The sequence below is a fragment of the Pipistrellus hanaki genome (genome assembly GCF_964339955.1).
Source record: "Pipistrellus hanaki genome assembly, chromosome: 1".
Lineage (NCBI taxonomy): Eukaryota > Metazoa > Chordata > Mammalia > Chiroptera > Vespertilionidae > Pipistrellus > Pipistrellus hanaki.
In genome coordinates this window covers 170,336,785-170,358,447 of record NC_140503.1, presented here as the reverse complement: position 1 = coordinate 170,358,447, position 21,663 = coordinate 170,336,785, and the positions used below count along the sequence as shown (strand labels likewise).

The following is a 21,663-nucleotide window of genomic DNA, read 5'->3' as shown; positions in this document are numbered from 1 at the left end:
TCAAAGGATAAAATATTTCACCCCAGGAAGTGAAGAAATCAACTGGACTTTGATGATTTTTTCACCTGTACATTTTGCCTAGTGGAAAGGTAACATTAATTGACCATGTTTCAAATCAGAGCATTCTGGTTTTTTGTGTTTGTTTGTTTTTTTCTTTTAAGTATCCTCTTTTCTCAAAAGGAAAGAAAATGGAGTGAAAGAGTAACACTATTTTGTTGTTATAGGTAGCAATTTGAAGCATGAAGACTGTGATTCTGCTGCTTTATCTTCTGGGATCAGCTCAGTCATTACCAGTAAGTGCAATATGTTTATTTTATGTACAACCCACCTTAGCAGCATCTTAATTACATACCTATTTCTCTTTCTACCCTCTGTTTTGTGACCCATTCCCTTAGTTTCTGAGTTTTATTCTCCAAGGTGAAAGATGGTAAACTAATAAAGTGTTAGTGCAAATTTCAATGTACTTAACATTTTTAAAGTGCATTGCAGAAGAATATCTATTAATTTGGCAGAGCAATAGGGTAAAAATTAAGAGGGGGGAAAAAGAATGCCTTAGATCCGTGGTCGGCAAACTGTGGCTCACGAGCCACATGCAGCTCTTGGCTCCTTGAATGTGGCTATTCCACAAAATACTATGGCCTGGGCGAGTCTATTTCGAAGAAGTGGTGTTAGAAGAAGTTTAAGTTTAAAAAATTTGGCTCTCAAAAGAAATTTCAATCATTGTACTGTTGATATTTAGCTCTGTTGACTAATGAGTTTGCCGACCACTGCCTTAGATTATAGCTAGTCAAAATGAATAATTATTTTAGTTTCTAAAAAAAAATTAAGATTTTTGTTGGTGACTCATTATTTTCTTATGACTAAAGAGATAAACTGGATTTTCTGATTTTTCCAGTTGGAAGCACAAAACATCTAGATTATCTAAACTCCAAAAAGACTACCAAATCATGCAATTGCAAGGGAATATTACAAAATTTTTTGTGACTTTTGACTTAGAACATTTCATCACAAAATGTATTTACACATAACAGGTGTGGGAATTTTTTTTTAAGAAAATGAGCACTTGCATTTGAACACATACTCCAATTGACCTTCGATATTTACCGTAGTATATGTGCTGCCGAAGCGAGCACTGACCTTCGATATTTTACAGACCTAGAGATGGGTGGTTTGGGCCTCTAAGTGGATTTCCCTTTGAGTGTATACATTAAGAAAATAATTACAATATACTTGCTATGAAATAGCAAAACACAAATAAACCATTTTAGGGGAGCTTTGAGACCACTTGATACTTCAGTAGTCACCCATACAATCAACAAATATATATATTGGAAACTCTCTATAAACCAGATAGTGTGCTAGTTGTTGAAAAAACAGTGGTGAGAGGGAGAAAGGGTATGATCCTTCATGTTGTTCACTGCACAATAGATGCTAATAAATAATTTTTAAAAGAACTATAAAATAATAAGTTGTAACTAAGATTAGTCCTATGAAGGAGAAGAAGAGGGTAATCTGGTAGGAAAGGGGTGGGACAAACATGAATAAATAACCTTCTTATTTCTTTCCAAATGATACATAAGTCCTTCTCGAAAGAGTTTATCTGCAAAAATTCAATTTCTAAACAAGTTAAATTAGGAAGTTAATTTTTTTGTAAACCACAGATTTCCCACTTCACCAAATAAATTTATCAAAAGGTTCTCCTAAATAGGGTGTCTCTACTATATTTTAAATTAGCATCCATTGTGTAAAAACTCAAGAGAAATAAAACTTTCCAGAAGCACAGCTATCTTTCAAAGTAAACTGAGGAGTAGCATGCAGGTCAATGTAGATTGCTAATAGCCAATAACATAAAAGCAGCTACAATTAGTGGTGCAGGGGTAGGAGGTGACACTAAGGTATCTATTGGGTATAGCAGTGGTATTTGTCAACCAAAAAATCAGGACACATGGATGAGATTTTTTTTTTTAATTATTTGTGAGTTTATTGAATTACTAGAGGCCGGGTGCACAAAATTCATGCATGGGGGGGGGTGTCCCTCAGCCCAGCCTGCACCCTCTCCGATCTGGGACCCCTCAAGGGATGTTCAACTGCCCATTTAGGCCCAAATCCAATAGGATTTTTAAAGTATTAGTCAAATGATCCCAGTGGGATTGGGCCTAAACAGGCAGTCAGACATCCCTCCCACAATCCAGGACTACTGGCTCCGAATTGCTCACCTGCCTGCTTTCCTGATTGCCCCTAACCACTTCTGCCTGCCAGTCTGATCACTCCCTAACCACTCCCCTGCCAGCATGATTGATGCCTAACTGCTCCCCTGCCAGCCTATTTGCCCCTAACTGCCCTCCCCTGCAGGTCTGGTCACCCCTAACTTCCCTCCTCTACTGTCCATCTTGTGGTGGCCATCTTGTGTCCACATGGGGGCAGCCATCTTTGATCACATGGGGGAATCCATCTTTGATCACATGGGGGCAGCTATCTTGTGTGTTGGAGTGATGGTCAATCTGCATATTACTCTTTTATTAGATAGAATAGAGGCCTAGTGCACAGGTGGAAGCCAGCTGGTTTGCCCTGAAGGGTGTCCCAAATCATGGTGGGGGTTCCCTTGAAGTGTGGGGTGCCTGGGTGAGGGACCTGTGGTAGTTCACAGGCTGGCCACAGCCCCCTGCACACCCCTCCCAGCCCCAACTCAAGCAGAGCCCTGGTACCTGGGATTTATTTATCTTCTATAATTGAAACTGTGTAGCATTGTGCAGAGCCAAGCCTCCTACTTGCTCTGTGGCTGCAGCCATTTTTGTTGGGATTTATTATCTTCTATAATTGAAACTTTTTAGCCTTGAGTGGAGGCCAAGGCAGGCCAGGTGTGCAAAAAGCTTTGCTTTCTCCATTGCTGGGGAAGCCCAAGCCTCCTGCTCTCTCTGTAGCCATAGCTATCTTGGTTGGGTTAATTTGCATACTTGCTCCTGATTGACTGGTGGGCATGGCTTGTGGGTGTAGTGGAGTGATGGTTAATTTGCATATCACTCTTTTATTAGATAGGATCATGCATTCATAAAAATGAGTCAATTTGCAAATGTGGACACTTAAAATAACCTAGCACTTGTTTTCAGTGGCTCAAGTTTGGGAACTGGAGATGGGTCAGGTTGCATTTTCAGGAGAGTGTGCCTCAATAGGAAAGTGAACTTAAGCAAAGACATGAAGCAGGTGAGGAAGTGAGCCAATGTCTAGGGAAAGAGCATTCCAGACAGAGAGGATGGGTGGAGGTAAGGCTCTGGAGCAGGAGTGGGCCTTACCTGTCACAGAGATAGCAAATAGCCAACACCAGTAGTAGAGTAAGCAAGGGAAATTAAATGAAATGGACAGTCAGAGAGGCACTGAGGCCTGGGGCATGCAGGGCTGGCAGGCCGCTATAGGGTCTCTGGCTTTTACTCTGAGTGAGAATGGAAGCCAATGCAGGAGCTGAGCAGAGGAGTGAAAAAACCAGACTGTTGGTTTCAAAGGACTACTCTGGCTGCTATGCTGACAATAGATTGTAAAGGATGAAAAGAAATCTGCAGAATTTGTACCCACATATCTTAAACCTTCTAGGGACCTCTAAGAATAGATCATTCCAATCTTTCCTCTTAAAACTGAGGGGAAATGGCCAAAGTGAAACCAAGAAGTAGTGGCAGCTCCAAGGTATATCCACGTGGCCAAGGGCACATGGTGAAAGGCTACACCACGTGGCCCTCTGAGATGCATGCAGAATCAAGGGTGACAGAGGGGTGGACCTGGCCAGGGAGCTTCCGCCTGAATGCAGAGGAAGGGGGGAGAGAAGCTAAGGGAAGGATTCATTTCTTCACCGTCCAAGAACATGTGGGGGAGCCTGTACTGGCTCTGCCACTCATCGTGTCACCTTGGGCAGGTCACTTTGCTTGTCTGGGCCTTGGTTTCTTATCTTTAAAGAAAACCATACAAACATAGGGTATCCCCAAAGAATGTATACACACTTGAACAGCTGGTAGTGCAATTTTGAAAAGTGTTTGTTTACATTTTTGGGACACGCTGTACAACATGCGGATTGCAAGCACATAGTCAACCTTTAAATTCAGTGATTCTCAAATACACTAGGAAAATACTCTGGCCAGAAGAGGATGTTCACTTCCATTACAGAAAGTGACTTTCCAGGCACAGGCTAAAGCAGAAAGCTTTGTTAAAATGCATTAGGAATCATGGCAGAGTGCATTCAAGCATTAGGAAAAAGCAGATGTGAACAGAGCTAAGGGGCAGGCTATGTATGTCATGCCCTCGGAAAAGAAGAAGTTACAGAAAAGAAATGGGAACCTAGGAACTCCCACCAGAAATGCAGGGGCCCTGCCCCACGCTCTTTCCCACCACACACCTGGACTGGCGTTTTTCCACTCTATGGTCCTATCTCCTGCTATGCATGACATGTTCCAGGAAATTAAAACTGCTCCAAAACACACAGAGCCTAAAGACGGACATTTTTGCATTGGGGTCAACTAGTTACATCCTAAAATGAATGGATACAAACACATCTCAAACACATCACTGCCGCGAAAATATTTACCACAGATGCAGCTCAAACCTGCTTTGGGACTTCCTCCAATGCAGCTGGTTCCAGATCAGACAACCCTACTAAACCAACAGCAGCCAAATCAGGTGAGTCCTCCAAGAGAAGCATCGCAGCCAGAGAAGGAAATGTGGTAACACTAGTGGGTTTAAATCAAGATTTACACAGAGTCTCATGACTAACCAAGAGAGAGAGGATTTCCCTTTTGGAAAAAAGTAAACTAAGAACAAATACACCTTTAAAAAAAAATTGAGTCAGGAAAACAAAGCATCCTCGTTCTTTTTTTCCTTTTGTCTGAACAACAATTTGTTAGTAACCAAATCTAGTAAAATTTGAAAAGCAATAACTACGGATGTTGACAAAGCTTGGCCATCTATGCCTTGTTATACTGTGACATGTCACGTGGTATTTGCCAGAGCTAACAGGGAGGTAATCTTAATAAAGATAATCTATAAAAATAACGGCAGACTTCCTCCAGTTCTGTTGTGGTTGATGAGCTAATGCATCACTATAAAATCTGTTTCTTCAAAGCATATTTAAATACTTTTGAAAACTCCATTGTCTTTTGGCTCCTACCCTTCCTCTCACTCCTGCCCTCCATCTGTTCTAAAGGTCCCCATCTTGCCTTCATCTAGACTTTGTGAAACAACAGGTAACACCAGAGTCTAAGGTCCTTTTTGTAATCTATGGTCATAAACCTATCTCTCTCCTTAGGAAACCTAAAGCTTACATAACTTAGGGATACTCTTTAAGAAAAAGAATACAAAATTAGACATGTAACATTAAGTACCAAAGTGAATAATTCATAATGAGGTGAGAAATAAGAAACACACATTTTTAAAGCTGATGAATACCACAAACTAGGCAGACTGCTCAGGTGCCTCCCAGGGCTAGGGAAGGGGGCAAATACTAGTGAAGCTTCACCTTCATGGCAAATCCACCCCTAATGGGAGCATAGGTTACTTAATGATGTCCACCACTGGCAGGTGAGTGAAAACAGACATCCTCTCTCTCATACATCAATTTCAATGCCCTGCAGGTCTTCCCTTCTTTAAGTCTAATACCATTGACACAGCTGCTCACCCTGGGGTCAGATCTGCAACTAGTAAGTACCCTTTTATATCATTTAATAGCCATTGGTAAGTAAATATAATATTTAATTTTGATATAATTAATATAATTACCTAATACCTAATATAATACCTAATATTGAGTGTGTATATCTATATATGTATCCACAAATGTACACATACACACATATTGATTGTAGATCAATTGAAAGAGAAGAAAGAAAAGTCAGAGCTGAATTCTAGTCAACATGTCATGAACCTTTTTTTTTCTTAGCAAAAGGATCACTAAAGGAATTACAATTCTCAAGTCTTTGCTCCTTTAGTTCTTTTTACCTTTTCTTCAAATTCCTCTCCCCATTTCTTCAGCAGGCCTTCCTCTCTTCTCCCCACAACATGCACCCACCATTCAAACACTATAACTGTTAGCTTCACCCCAACAACTAGAGAAAACCAGAAGGGATAGGAAGATTTTCATTTTTCACAAAATATCTGTATAGTTATTTAAACTACATATAGTTTAAGTTCCTTTGCTGATTAAAGTGAATTTTTAACTAGTAGTCAGATTTACATATACTGGTAGTAATAGATCCTTTGCAGGTTAGATATTTTATTCTGACTCTAGAAATTTTCATGGGGACACTTATGAAGAATCATTTCTTCACAAGAAAACCATCAGGAAAATTCCAGGAATCATTGCTGTTAGAGCCAAAAAGGGAAATCCAGGTTGAAATTACCTGAGTTGTTTTCAAAGAGCATGGTTAAATGCCAAAGAAAGTTTTAATATGGAAAAGGTTAGTCAACCTGTGGTTGTATTGGTAGACTAAACAAGTCTTGGAACATCACCTCTATATCTAATTCTAAATGCGATATAGTATAATTTGCATAGTAAATTCTCCATGTAAACATATTTTACATTTAGTAAATACATGTTAGTTTCCTGTATGTCAAACTGAAACAATACAATGACAACCTTCTTTGCCTTACAGCTAAATCCTCCTCCTGCAAGAATGGCACCTGCTGCCCATACCCTCCCACTGACCCTGGGGGGGTTAAATGTTCAACAGCAGCTGCAACCCCAAGTAAGTTCAAAAATGGGACTTCAGTTAAAAATTGGGGAGCGTCTTCTCTTAGGTGGAAGCCTACAGGGAAGGAAATAATTTTTTCAAGGTTCTTAAACATTTCCCCCAGGTAATTTGTAGAGGGATGTTCTACAGAGCATGGAACAGTCTTTGACAATTTGAGTCATGCTGAAAATCCATGAGAACACACCTGGAGAACTGAGCATTCTGCCTCATAACCTCTCCAGAATACGTTTGTAATGAGTAATAGAAAAATGTGAAGGGTTGGGAAGATTAAGAAGTCAGAAGTATAAGGAGGAAAATGAGAAGTAGCAGGACTCTTCTCTAACATGTTGTGTTTTCTATTGAAGACCTTCTGGGTGGCCAGAATCACCCAAAATTAAAATTAAGAGATGAATAAAATTTAAATTCTAATCTTCTTTTTGTATCTTTTTGTCAGGCCTGCTTGAAAGTCCCCAAGTATTATACTTTCTAGTTCTTACCTACTTCCCACTATCATTTGCTTTCATGTAAAACCTCTCACATCCTATATAATAATCCTATATAATAAACGTCTAATATGCAAATTACCCCCTTGGGTGGTTGTTCCACTGGGAGTTCAAAAGGGACACCAGGAGCTCAGCTGCTCACTGTGATGTACACTGACCACCAGAGGGCGGCGCAGAACATGGCAGGCGTCAGTGATGCTGCCCTGGCAGCAGGTGGCAGTGGTGGTGCTGCTGGCCCTGTTGGGCCCCGATGAGAGCAGGACTGCTGTGGAATGTTGGAGCAGGTGAGCAGGCAGTGCCAGGCCAAGGCAGGTGAGAGCAGGAGCCCGATTGCTCCGCCATTTCCCCACAGATGGCAACCAGTGGCAGCCGTGGGGAGCAAGGTTGCCACTTGGCTCCCAGGCACTGAGGGAGCCAGGCCGAAGCCCGGCCCCAATCAATCGCCCCACAGATAGGATGGTGGTGCAGGTGAGGGGGCAGAGCCAGGCCAAGGTGGGTGCCAGGCAGGGCTGCAGGGCTGCAAGGCTGGGGGTGCAAGCTGGGGCCCAATCCCTGCAGGCCACCCCAAGGGACCCCACCCGTGCACAAATCTGTGCATCGAACCTCTAGTTAAGATATAAAGGGCATATTTAGGACATCAAACACTTAGGGATGTGTTTGAATTTTAACTATGGACAAAGCGCAAATATCTACCTTTCTGAAACTTCTTTAAATAGATTATGGGGCTCTAGAGAAAAATACAATGATCCCTTTATGACTGTACTAAGTCATTATGGATAACTTATTCTCCCTACCAGGTTACCTTAGCCCCACAAAATGATCTTATTTTGTGTAGAAGCTCTATTGTTTATTACATGCATCCTATATAGTAGTATATAGTAATTATAGAGAACTTAGAGAATATAGATGAGCAAAAACGAAACTCATGAAATTCAGTGGTGGGGGAGGGGTCACAATATAATCCTAATGGTTAGGATTAAACACTGTCAGCATTCTAGGATATGTCCTTTCTGTCTTTCCTCACACACACACACCCCTCCATGATGCGTTAGGCACATATTTTAAGAAAATTGCCTTGCTCTAACCTTGAAGTCAGACTTAGCACATATTTTTTAAAAATATGTTCTTATAATATCTAATGTTCTATCACTTGATTTTTTTTTACTTAATAAATATTGAATAGTCTGTGTTTTGAAATATTCACTTATAACATTGTTTTTAATGATTGCTTAGTTTTTTTGTTGTATTGCAAAAGTTTGGTATTTGTATGTTTTTTTATTTTTATTTTGCTTCTACAAACTATGCTACAGTGAACATCCTTATAACAATGTCTTTGACCATATCATGATTATCTCCTTAGGACTAGTTCTTAGGAAAAGAATTTGTAGGTGTAAAGACATAAAAATGTAAGACTTTTAATACACATCCCCAAATTATGAAGCATGAATACAATAATGGATCAATATATCCTAACCATCTTTTTACTACTCTGGATACCTCCAGGTTTTAATAAGAGTAAGTTTATATTAATTAGTAATTATAATCAAAGCTGAGTTTAATTTATAAAATAATTTTAAGCTGCTCAATTTAAATTTTACGTCATATGTGACATTTTTATACCTTTGTCCAAAATAACAACACAAGACACTCTAAGCTGTGTCATTAATATATATTTGTGAAATTCTGTAACATAACTAACTTTTACATTTCATTTCTACTGCTGAATGTATGCTTGTACTTATTTCCTGCAGATATCTTAGAGCCTTCACTCAACATATTTGCTGCTTACTTATATATCAATAATAAGAGCTATTCTCTGAAAAAAAGAGACTAGAGAAATGGCATATAAAATGAGCATCTCTTTAACACATGATCCTGGCATGGTCCTGATGCCAACTGCCCTACTTCAATTTCAATGATTGCCCAATTCTAACCTTGAATTCAGACTTAACACATCTTCACATTCACTCCAGCCAAATGCGTTAGAGGTCACTGAAGATGTTACAAAGGTTCAGTAGAGAGGATTTAACAATACACCTTCCCAACATACAATAACATAAATCAACCTCCTTTCTCAGGGGAGATTCTTCACGCTCTCTCGGCTATCCCACCTCTGGGGGTCCCCCTACCTGGCCTCCTCCTGTGCACCCCAGTCCTTCTGACCCTGCCTTTCCAGGGTCCTCTGCCAGAAACTTGGGCACCTGTCTAAAGCTGCTGTCTTTCAAACCAAGGCCAACATGGCGGAGTGAACTCTAAATTCACACAATGTCTGGTCAATCCCAGCTCTCCGTTTATTACCTGCACTAGAGGCCCCATGCACGAAATTCATGCAAGTGTAGGCCTTCCTTCCCCTAGCACCCAGCACCAGCTTCCCTCTGGCACCTGGGACTCAGGCTTCCCTCACGGCTGGCTTCGTCTGAACGTCTGGTCTAATTAGTGTATTACGCTTTTATTATTATAGATGATGATGGCCAAGTTACTTAACTACCTGTGGCTCACTCTCCTCATAATTTAAAATGGAAGTAAAATACAACCTATCTCTAGAGCGTTTATAAAGGTTATATGTGTAATCATACATTAAACACTTAGAATACTTCTTACCACACAGTATATACTCACCAAGTATTAGCTATTATTATTTCAAATAATTTCTCTAGCAAACACTGATAAAAATTATTTTTATGTTGGTGAAATATTAAATTATCTGTAATTACTTAGACATCTCTAGTTTCCTATTTGTATCTTTTTTTTTTTTACTTAGACATATCTAGCTTCTTATTAGTATCTTTTTATTCCTTCCAATTCATCATTTTTAAAAAATATTTCAATTATGCTTTCTCCCAAATCTCGTGTCCCTTCCCCTCAACCCTCTTTCTCATTGCTACCCTGAGATTAGTTGATTTGGGATCAGCAGCCAGAGATCTAATGAAGAGATAGGCTTTTCTTAAAAGTATGCACTTTTTACCTTTTGTTACTATGGCTATCGCTGTGCTGGGAAATAATAAAGTTAAGAGTCTATTTCATGAGACTTCCAAACCTTTTGGGTTGGTTGCTATTAAAAGTTCCACTGTGATTACTTTCCTGACACTGTGTGAATCTTTATAGAAATAAAAATAAATCCTAAAGCCCTAGTTCTCTTTAACAAATTCTATAATAGGTTAGTTCTTAAAGTGCCAGAATGCACCAACGCCTCATCCAAACCTGTTTGACTATAAATTTAGGACAGTTACATACAAGTTACCAGTGACCTTTCAAAATATTGCTCAGTTCTGAGAGCTCTGTCACTGCCAGGGATTACTGAACAATGCCACCCATCATTTCCTTCCAGTGCTTTATTTTAACGGCAGAACTCCCAGGCAACCATCATGAAACGAACCATGAATGCTTCAAGAATTCATTGTATTTGAAAATATTTACTGTGTTTTCATGTATCTTCTTAAATGCCATACAAAATAAACACATGCTTTTTTATCCACATTTTATATCATTATTTCTAGGGATAACTTTTAGTTTGGAGGTAGAGTAAGGCCAAATTTATTTTTTGATCATCCAATTTACTAACTTCTATTTTCTAAATGTGCTGCCTTGTATTGGTTTCAAAATCTCCTTGGGTCAAATCCTTTTTACAATTGGATGAGTTCTGGTTCCCATCCAGCTCTATGAGTTTATATTTATGATTATAGATAATACGTAAGTAACAAATACATGTTGAACAAATGTTTTTTGTTTGTTTGTTTATATATTTTATTGATTTTTTTTTTTTTACAGAGAGGAATGGAGAGAGATAGCTAGAAACATCGATGAGAGAAAAACATCGACCAGCTGCCTCCTGCATACCTCCTACTGGGGATGTGCCCACAACCAATGTACATGCCCTTGACAGGAGTCAAACCTGGCACCTTTTAGCCCGCAGATAGACGCTCTATCCACTAAGCCAAACTGGTTTCAGCAAAGATCGTGTTTTTTAAGAAAGTCTTGATATTGATATCATCCATCAGAACTTACCTTTGAATATGTTTTTTACTGAATTTATTACAATTTTTTTCAGATGTTACCACTTATCGTAGCACAACTTGGAGCCCAGGTGAGGTTATTTTGTATGATGGCTTTTGTTTTAAATTATCTTAGTGTGAAATAGTTAATCTTGCTTCAATTTACCAAATAGTTGCCAAGTTTACTGTTTACTTTGCACTCTATGAACACTGAACATAGCAAGAACACTTATTGAACACTTACAATGTGCCAGACACTGTTATAAGTATTTTATTATTTATTATGTACTATCCCATTTCATCTTCAAAATAACCTTTTACAGACAATATTTTTATTGCCAATTTTAAGATGAGTAACTGGAGATACAGTAATTCAGTTACATTCACAGAGATAGTAAATGTCACAGGTGACACAACAAGTCATTTCTTTAAATCCCACTGTTAAGAAACAAAATAAATTAATGGGATTGATCTGAGTTATGATTTGGGAGATTTATTTTTTAACTTCAAATTTACTTATTAATTATATATCATTTCCCTAAAAAATGATACAAACATTGCCTCTTCTCTCTCCCTTTTGTGTGTGTGTGTGTACGTGTAGGTGTGTGTGAAAGGTAATTCTTGAGATCAAATTACCAAGGATCAAGATCAAATATGAGCATCAGATGGCAGTTTTTACTCCTAAATACAGAATCAAATATAAAATTTAGATCAACTCTTGATTCCACATCTGGGAACACATTTAAGGAAATAATCTGAAATATAGCAAAGATTTATTTACAAATATGTTAATCAAAATAATATTTATAGTACAAAAGAATATTGGGTGCAACTTAAAGAAAGGAACATAAGTTAGCTGTGCAATATTAAAGCCAATATTTTGTGATCATTGGAAATCTAATTATTGAAATATGTCTGTATTGTGGTTAAATGATCATTGTATAGTATTAAAAGAAAAAGTAAGACAGAAATTGTATAAATGGCATGACTTCTATAATATAAAAAACAATGTCTGAAAAACATCTGGAAGAAAATATATCAAACTCTGCCAGATGACATTATTTTATTTTTCTTGTTGCTTTCTAGAAAGCACCTTCCAAGTTTCCTCCTCCAATGTACATCTATTACTTAATAATGAAAAAATCTATTTTTAAAATACATAAAACATCACATCACTCAAATAATGTTAGCTGTCCAATATCATGTCTGACAAAAGTTTTGTAATGCAAGTTACAAGGCAGTTTAAAATTTTGTTGAAAATAAAAAGTCTATTTTTACAATTTTTAAAATTAATTTAAGTTTTTAAGTTATGTTATACATATCTTACCATTAATATATCAAAATTTACCTAACATATTTTGTTATTATTTTTTAGGGTACTATCCTAAGCTCAGAGGAATTGGTAAAAACATTTTTTAATTACTAATATTTAAAATTCTTTTCAGTGCTACCACAATGCTGTTTTCTGTCCTCATATTAATAGTCTCTTCAACTACAAATCCTAAACTCAGTGTCTACTACAATAAATTGAAAAATTTTATAGGTCTTTGTATTAAGTTATCTTTTGTCTAGCTGGGCCTTTTATCTTCATTATCCAATTACTTTTCCATTAATTTGACTTAGCATTTGTTTTCTGTATATTGATGTTAGATTCAGTTCTATACAGAAAACCAATGCATATTTTTAACTTTATATTTATTAAAATCTAGGATGGTAAATTATTGAAATGCAAATATATATATATATATATATATATATATATATATATATATACACACACACACACACACGTATATAAATTTATTGCAAGAACATTTCATTTCCTTGACTTAAATTTTTAATTTTTGTAGGAAAATGTATTTTTTAGTGCTTTATAGTGATAGATGAACGATCCCCTTTGCACATGAATAACTAAAGGGCTTAACCTAAATAATACTAATATTGTCATTACTAGGCTCCCCTATGCATTTTTTGTAAGTCATTTTTAGGGAAAAATGAATTAATATGGTATCTAAACATGACACTGAAATTAAGAGTTGAGGCAATATCTGAGAAGACATATTTTTTTTCTATTGTAAAAATAGGTAGAGACATGATAGTTTGTCCATAAATAAAATAATGGGGCTGTTTTGTCAACATTAACACCTATGTTTACCAGTTTTTTTGAGCCAATTCTAAATATCAGGCACCTTAGTAGATCCTTTTTTTTTCTTTACTGATTAAGGTAGTACATATTGCCTTTAATCCTCACCAAATTACAAAGCAGAAATTTTTAACCCAACTTTACAGATAAAGAAACTGAGGCTCAGAGGGCTTAAGCAAATTAGGTTTCAAGGTCAAAAACAGATCGAAAGCCATTTTTCTATCTACTATGCCAATGATTTTGTAACATATTTTTGGTAAAAACCCACAGTAACAGCTATATTTTTTATTCAGCTAACAGGTAGACAACACACATGCACACACACACACACACACACACACACACACACATTTCATTAAACTATATTTACCCTTATTATATGGATTACATTAGGTAGTTTATAGTCTGTATAGCTAATCTTTTTATCTTGTTTATAATCCTGGGTACAACCCACCTGCTTTATTTCACACCTATGGATATCATGATCCCCATTGAAAACTTCTGTATCTACTGCTGTCTCTCATGCAGCATACATTTAATCCTGGTTTCAATCCCTCATAAATCTACAATGGTGTTTCCCAAACTTCAGTCCTGGATCTCAAATTAGGACAACTTGGAAGGCTGGTTAAAATGCAGATTTCAAGGTCCTGCCCTCAACCTAGTCAGTCGGAATCTCTCTAAGAATAGAGCCTAGGAACTTGCCTTTATAACAAATTCTTTGGGTGGTTCTTACGAAAACTAACAATCAAGAACCATGTCCAAGGAAACTGAACTGAATCTTAATTGTGAGCTCCTGGCCCTTTTATACCATGAGAACTCCGACAGAGCTGGGAGGTCCCGGAGAACTGGGTCCTGACTGAACTCTCTCCAAAACTAGCCAAAGTCTAAATATTTCTTCTTAGGCGGAACTTCTCACAGTAAAATTTTTCCCCGAGGGGGGGAAAAAAAAAAAAGGAAGTGTGGCAGCAGCAGCATCCATCACCAGTGTGCACACCATTGACAGTCCAATAAAGAGGAGTTCCACTGGGAAACCCCAAGGTATACACAAGGGTCTGAATTGCTGAGAGAAATATTTATGACCAAATATTCCAATGCCTTTGAAAAATACATCAAAAGACATGAAGGGATGCAAACCATGAGAAGAGGATTGATTAATCTATGTGACTTAACTTTGTCCATTAGTTTTTAGTCTCATAGATTACTTTTTAAAAGATTAGGGGTGCAGGAAAGACTATGATTTACGTTAATAACAGAGACACAGCCTATCATAATTCTTTGGATTTTCTGCCTGAATCCTATCTCCAAATACACCTGACTGGCTTGATTGTGGCTTTCCCTTTCTGAGGGATTGCAGCCCAGCAAGGAACCCCTGTAATGAAGGTAACATCAGGCTTGGCTCAGGGAGAGAGACATTTCCTTTGAGAAGGGCCCATCTTTATTCTTTTCTCTGACTCTACTTTCTCCATCCTGCCATTCCTGCCCTCCAAGAAGAAAGGCTGGTTGACTGGCCTCTAAAAATGTATTCCTTTAACTCTGTGTTCTGTTTCCTTCCCTCATTCCAGCCAGTGGCCCCACAAATCTTAGGCCTCATCTTCCACCCCTTGTTCTCCGGAGCCATCCTGCCCACCAACCACGCTAATGCAGACGTCCAGAACACAATCCTTCCTGCGGGGCAAGCAGGAGTAAATCCTGCCATCCAGGGAGCCCCAGAAGGCCCCTCCCCGACGCCCAGTGGCACAGATGATGACTTTGAAGGGACTACTCCTGCAGGCATCCAAAGGGGCTTGCACATTCCTGAGGAAACCACTACCGGGTTCCCCAATGGTAAGTTCTCCCAGCCAGGAAGATGCCGTGGGTCATGACAGTCATCTACAGAGAGCAAGAGAAGAGTTCTTTGTCTTGTTGACAAGCACAGATCTTAATAAAGTCAGGGAGCCCCTTTACTCACAGAAGTGCAGCAATGGGAGGGAATATTTTTACTGGGCCACCAACCCTATCGGCTGGACCCAGACAGAAGACATTTCATTGCTGGCATACATACTTTCTGCCTTAGGCTGGACCTGGAAAGATTTTGAAACAGACTGACTCTCCTTTTCTCATCTCAGACACACACAGGCCCACAGCAGACGCACTTAATCAATCATGATTCTCTTTTCCACTCACTGAACTTAATGCTACAAGCAGCCGCTAGGAACACACTGCACTTAGCACATCGACGAACCCATGTGCCGTTCTCCTCAGGTGGGACTTGAGAAATGTTGGAAAAATACGCTCTTCTAGAGGGAACAAGCAAAGATAATAGTTTAGCAAGTGTGTATGTCTGGAACCAAATGTCCTTGGAGATAACAAAAGAACAATTTGATATTGATACTCTTGCTCCTAGAAAAAAATAAATTCTGATGTCAGGTAAAACTGTTTAAATTCAGTATGATTGGACCTCATGTTAAAAGTGTTTTTCTTTTCTTCCAGGAATTCAGTAAGTTGCTGCAAGATTTTTTTTTTTCAACTAAACCACCTTAAGTGCGGTGATACATAGAAGTATTTGTCACTGAGCATATTATGAAAAAAAAACTGAGACACTGAAGAATACCAGAAGAAAGTCTTAGTTAACTAAAAACTTTCTTGAAATTTCAGAAAACATATTCTTCCTAGAGAATACTGACTTCTGAAAAGGAGTAAATAGATGATTTGTCTTTGAAATGTAACAGTACACTATCTTGGATGTGGATGATACGTCTATTAAAACCTATTTTGAAAACTGACGTTTTCTTCTTTGAGGACGGAAGAAAGTTAGACACTCTTGGGAATGACCCTCAGGTCCAGGAGAATGTGTAGTCGTGGGAATGGATATCAAGCAATGGGAGGAAATGCTCTGGTTTCCTCGCAGCCCCTGAGGACTTCCTCTCTCCCCTACGAGCGACAAATTTAATTTCAACACGGAAATTATTTTTGATTGTCTAAAATACACAGTGGAAACAAAGAATTGTAACTCATATTGTTCCTCAAGCTACTTACATACAGAGCTAGTTATTATGGTGTCTAATGCTTAATTTTGATATGTCTGAGAGTGAGGAATGACATGAAAAAAGTTATTATTAAATGTGATACTCCTGCTTCTCCCACCTAAAAGGTAGAATTGAATCTGCTTTAAATTTATAACCTAGACCATTACAGTTCACTCAGAGTGGGAAAGGGTGAGAGAGATTAATACAAACTACACTATGGCCCCCACAAATGACAGATATGGATAGATTTAATAATCTATCTCAGTATATTTGAGTCAACCCCATCAATAGATAATAAACTGATGCACCGGATCTATATTAGAAGCCTGGTGCATGAATTCATGCATGGGTGGAGTCCAGCCAGCCTAGGCAGGGGGAGGGGATGTGGGCAGTTCGCTGGCCTGCCTGCTGGTCCAACTCCTGGTCGAGGGGACAATTTGCATATTAGCCTTTTATTATAGAGGGTATACACTGAGTGGCCAGATTATTATGCATTCAGAGATCATAATAATCTGGCCACTCAGTGTATATTCCATGTTAAGTGTTTCAGATGATTAAAGATTTACTAGTGGCTAAGGATTTATTGGTTATAGTAATTCAAATTTGCAGATTCTGAATAACATTTATGAATTGTTAAGACTTTCACAGCCAAATGAGTGTAAATTAGGATTCAGATTTCAAAAATTTTTTGCCATTAGTATCATGTAATAATTAAAAGTGCTATCAGAAGACTTCCTAGGTAACCCTCTATAAAAAAAAAAAAAAAATACTTCTGAGCCTCATTTTTCTCATCTGTAAAATCAGAACAAAAAAAAATCTATCAGATATTCCACAAAGTTAATGATAAGGGTTAACTAGCTTAATCAGGCAGACAGGAAGGGAGGGGGTCCAGAGAGGATAGAGGCATCTTGGCCTGAACAATTAAAGCAGCCATAAGTTAGATCAAAAGCAGCCCTGACCTGAGCAGTGGGGAGAGCCATAAAGGGTAACAAAACATCTTCGGCCAGGACAGCTGGGAGAAAGCCATAAGATAGATGAAGAGCAATTCCAACCTGAGCAGATAAGATGAATATGTGGAGGAGAGAGAAATGCCGCCTGATAAGGGGGGAGAAAGACATACATTCACAGAGGATAAAGAAAAGTCACAAGATATTGGGGGCGGGGGGGGGGGCGTAGGAAACATTTTCACAGAGGAGAGAGGAATGTTGAAAGAGGGGGGACACAACGTGGGCTTTGGCCTTTGAACCTGGTTCTATGTAACAGAGTGACCGATGAGGAAAGCAGGGGGCCCTAATTAAGGGAAAGGGTCTCCAGGGTATATAAAGCCTCAGACAAAGAGCACAGTGGTCACCCACCATGCCAGGAGAGACAGCGCCTGAGCACTAGAAGCTTAGAATCAGAAGTTTTAGAGGTAGTGTCTGCTTGCAGTCAAGTTTCTGTACGTCTCACCTACCACCTTTCGTCCATGGCTACATTCTTTGAATCCACCTGGACAAGAACCTGGGAAAGAAACCACCCTTGCACCCTGCTCTCCGGAAAACCCCAAATCATAAATATGATGATCAAAGCAGATAATCTATGAAAGTGTTTCTGCAAACTCCAAACCACTACGAAATTTCATTTTGTTTACTTTCAATATCCTCCAAACCCGCTGGACTTATCTGTCCTTCCAGCCCCACACTTTCTCCCTGTGCTTCCCCACTGTGCTTTATTTAGGTTAGGTGTGTGGTTACCATCAGACCAGGTACATCCAGACAATGGGAAATTATTCAGCTATCAGGACACGAAAAGTCATATTGTATCTACCTGAGGACTTTCCAAAGGCTACAAGCACAGATGATTTTAAGCGTGCAGTTTCCATTATCAACTTCCTCATATGTACCTTCCTAAGGCAGATCCACCTGGGAATCTGTTCTTTTCTTCTCCCTCCATAGTCACTCTTCTCCCACTTTACAAAGAAAGACCTATGCCTCATCTATCCCTAACCTCACTGTGAAAAACTGCTCTGTCATAGAAAACCTCCAGGACACAAAATAAAAGAATTTCAAATATTAGTGCTGATATTATTAATGAAAATGGCCTTTTGCAACTCGGATAGTTCCTTGTTCTTAGCTTTCAAAAAAATTAAATGAAGACCTACTAGAATTATTAGATGATCATCAGTGAAAACAATTTTGATCACAGAAGTGAAAACTAAGAAATTAAAAATATTTAGTTAGTAATTTATTTTAAAAGCCCGAAATACATAATTTACATAGTAATACAAAACCATGCTTTTAAATTAAATATAACTTTTTAAAATTTTGGTGAGAATGCTTGAATTTAATTAACAAAAATTAACTCAATATTTAATTAACAAAATTAACTCATAGCCTAAATGTAAAATGCAAAGTGATAAAATTCCTAGAATATAACAAGAGATTTGGTGGTGACATTTTAGATACAGGACCAAAAGAACTCTCCATGAAATGAATAAATTTTTAAGTGAATTAAAATTTTCTGCTCTGCAAAAGTCAGTGCTAAGAGAATGAAAAGCCAAACCATAGGTTGGGAGGAAATCTTAGCACAACATTTATCTGATAAAGGGCTGCTATTAAATATACACACAGAATTTATAAAACTCAACAATAAGAAAACGAACAGCACAATTTTTTTTAAATGGGCAAAAAATCTGAAGACACCTCACCAAAGAAGAAATAAAGATGGCAAATAAACATATAAAGAAATGTTCAACATCATATGAAATTGAAAATTCAAAAAACAGTGAGATACCATTGCACCCATGTTGGAAATCTAAAACCCACAACACTGATAATACCAAAAGCTGAGAGGATCTGAAGCAGCAGGAACTCGCATTCGTTGCTGGTGGGACACAAAATAATACAACCACTTTGAAAGGCAGTTCGCAGTTTCCTAAAAAACTTAACATACTCCTCCTTGTGGTTCAGCAATCATGCTCCTTAGTATTTACCTAACTGAGTTGAAAATGTGTGTTTACATGAGAATCTGCACACAAATGTTTATAGCCATTCTACTCATAATTTCCAAACATGGAAGCAATCTTCAATAGTTAAGTGGATAACAAACGTGGTACATCCATACAATAGAAAATTATTCAACTATCAAGATATGAAAAGTCATATTAAGTAAAATAAGTCAATCTGAAAGGATATATACTATATGATTCCAGCTACATGACATTTTAGAAAAAGGAAAACTATGGAGACAGTAAAATGGTAAGTGGTTTGCAGAGTTTTATGGGGAGGGAAGGATGAATAGGTGGAGCATAGGAAATTTTTAGGTAATAAAAATGTCCTGGTATGATATTGAAATTGTAGATACACATCATCATACCTTTGTCAAAACCCAAAGAATATACGACATAATGTAAACTATGAAATTTAGTTATTAAAATTGTATCAGTATTAGATCATCAATTGTAACAAATGTACCAGACTAATGCAAGAAGTTAACAGGACTGTGGAGAGAGGGAGAGGGGATAAAGAGGAACTCTGTACTTTCTGTTCAATTTTTCTGTAAGCCTAAAACTGATTTTTAAGAATATTAGTGTTTTACCAAAACCGGCTTGTCTCAGTGGTTAGAGTGTCGGCCTGCAGACTGAAAGGTCCCAGGTTCGATTCCGGTCAAGGGCATGTACCTTGGTTGCGGGCACATCCCCAGTAGGGGGTGTGCAAGAGGCAGCTGATCAATGATTCTCTCTCATTGATGTTTCTGGCTCTCTATCCCTCTCTGTAAAAAATCAATAAAATATATTTTTTAAAAGAATATTAATGTTTTATAAGACTTGAAAAATACTGGTTTTTTTAAAAATATTGGCTTACAAGGTTTGCAAATTGAAATTGTTTGATAGAAATAATAGGGCTGACATAGAAAATATTGCCCCCTAGTGGTTGTGAAACAGAAAAAACTAAAAGTGTAGTGAACCAGCTGGAGCCATGGAAAAAACAGCAATAGCCCCTTTGGACAAGGTACTTCTGGAATCAAATTAGTCTCAAATACGATAGTCATCCATAAATCTAAATAACTCAAGTAGATAGGAATAAAGATTATAGAGGACAACATTTAAACAAAATCAGATATTGTATAAGCAAAGCATATAAGTGATTGATACCTTATGATACCTTAGGATTGACTTAGAAAGAAGGAAAGCAAATTCTATATCCTTCCTTTGGGTAGGAAGACCTCTGCAGGCCAGGAAAAGGGCTATAAAAACTCAGGCTCGCCCTCCCAAAAATATTGACAGACTTGATCAGTAGGCAACTAATTTAAGATGTTAGAAGCCACATTCAAGCAACTCAAGGAGCTAAGGAAACACAAGAAATTATCTTTTATGGCATGCCCACAACAGTTTCTAAACATTTTTTGTAGAAACAATTAGGATCAGAGAGTATTTTTTGTTTGTTTTCGCCAGGAGCCTACAGAAACAACAATTGGGACCATCCTAATCCAATTTTAGAATTTGATATTTTTCTGGATCACTCAGATGACAGGGCAAAAATGGTCTCAAATACCGGATTCTCCTCTCTAGAGTTTCATCCCCTCTTGGATCTTGGTCTAGCAACTTAGAGAGGGGCATGTGATGAGAAGGAAGGAGAGCGTTTTTAGGAATAACATTTTGATAGTTCTAATTATATTCCTATTTGATTCAGGTTTTTAGTTGTCTTGAGCAGGGGAGAATCAGTCCAAGTGATTTAATATACCATTGATAAAACCAGAAGTCCCTTCCTGATTTTTATTCCTAATCTATTTTATAGTATCTTTGGCAGGAGGTATATACACTGAGTGGCCAGATTATTATGATCTATGAACTCATAAAATCTGGCCACTCAATGTATATCTTATAAATAAAAGGCTAATATGCAAATTGTCCCCTCGACCAGGAGTTTGACCAGCAGGCAGGCCGGCCAACCACTCATGTCCTCTCCCCCAGGCCAGGCTGGCCAGACCCCACCCATGCATGAATTCATGCACCGGGCTTCTAATAAGTACAATATATATACTGAGTGGCCAGATTATTATTCATTCAGAGATCATTAAAAAATAGCCACTCAGTGTATATTAATAATCAAAACATATATAATACTCAAGGAATCGGCTGGCCCTGATATCAGATGGTTCTGTGTTGCCCTCAGCTGGGGCTTATTGCTGATTCTGATAAAGTAGGAACAACCTCACATGGTGTCTGAGCACTCTAGTCAAGTAAGAAGTGCTTTTCATCAGAAATACTTCTGGAATCTCAAAAATTAAACATCAATAGTCCCCTATTGTCCTGAATAAAGAAAAAATTAACAAGAC

The 21,663-nt window shown here is 38.0% G+C and overlaps 1 protein-coding gene across 1 annotated transcript; it reads left to right on the top strand.

The window, feature by feature from the left end:
- Positions 1-239: 239 nt before the first annotated feature.
- On the top strand, positions 240-15,822 carry AMTN (amelotin; the record flags this gene model as incomplete). Its single annotated transcript, XM_084881098.1, has 8 exons — positions 240-293; positions 4,573-4,659; positions 5,610-5,675; positions 6,627-6,719; positions 11,256-11,291; positions 12,575-12,601; positions 14,905-15,166; positions 15,812-15,822. The coding sequence occupies 8 exons, from the start codon at positions 240-242 to the stop codon at positions 15,820-15,822; spliced, it is 636 nt and encodes a 211-aa protein (XP_084737224.1).
- Between the last annotated feature and the right edge of the window lie 5,841 nt (positions 15,823-21,663).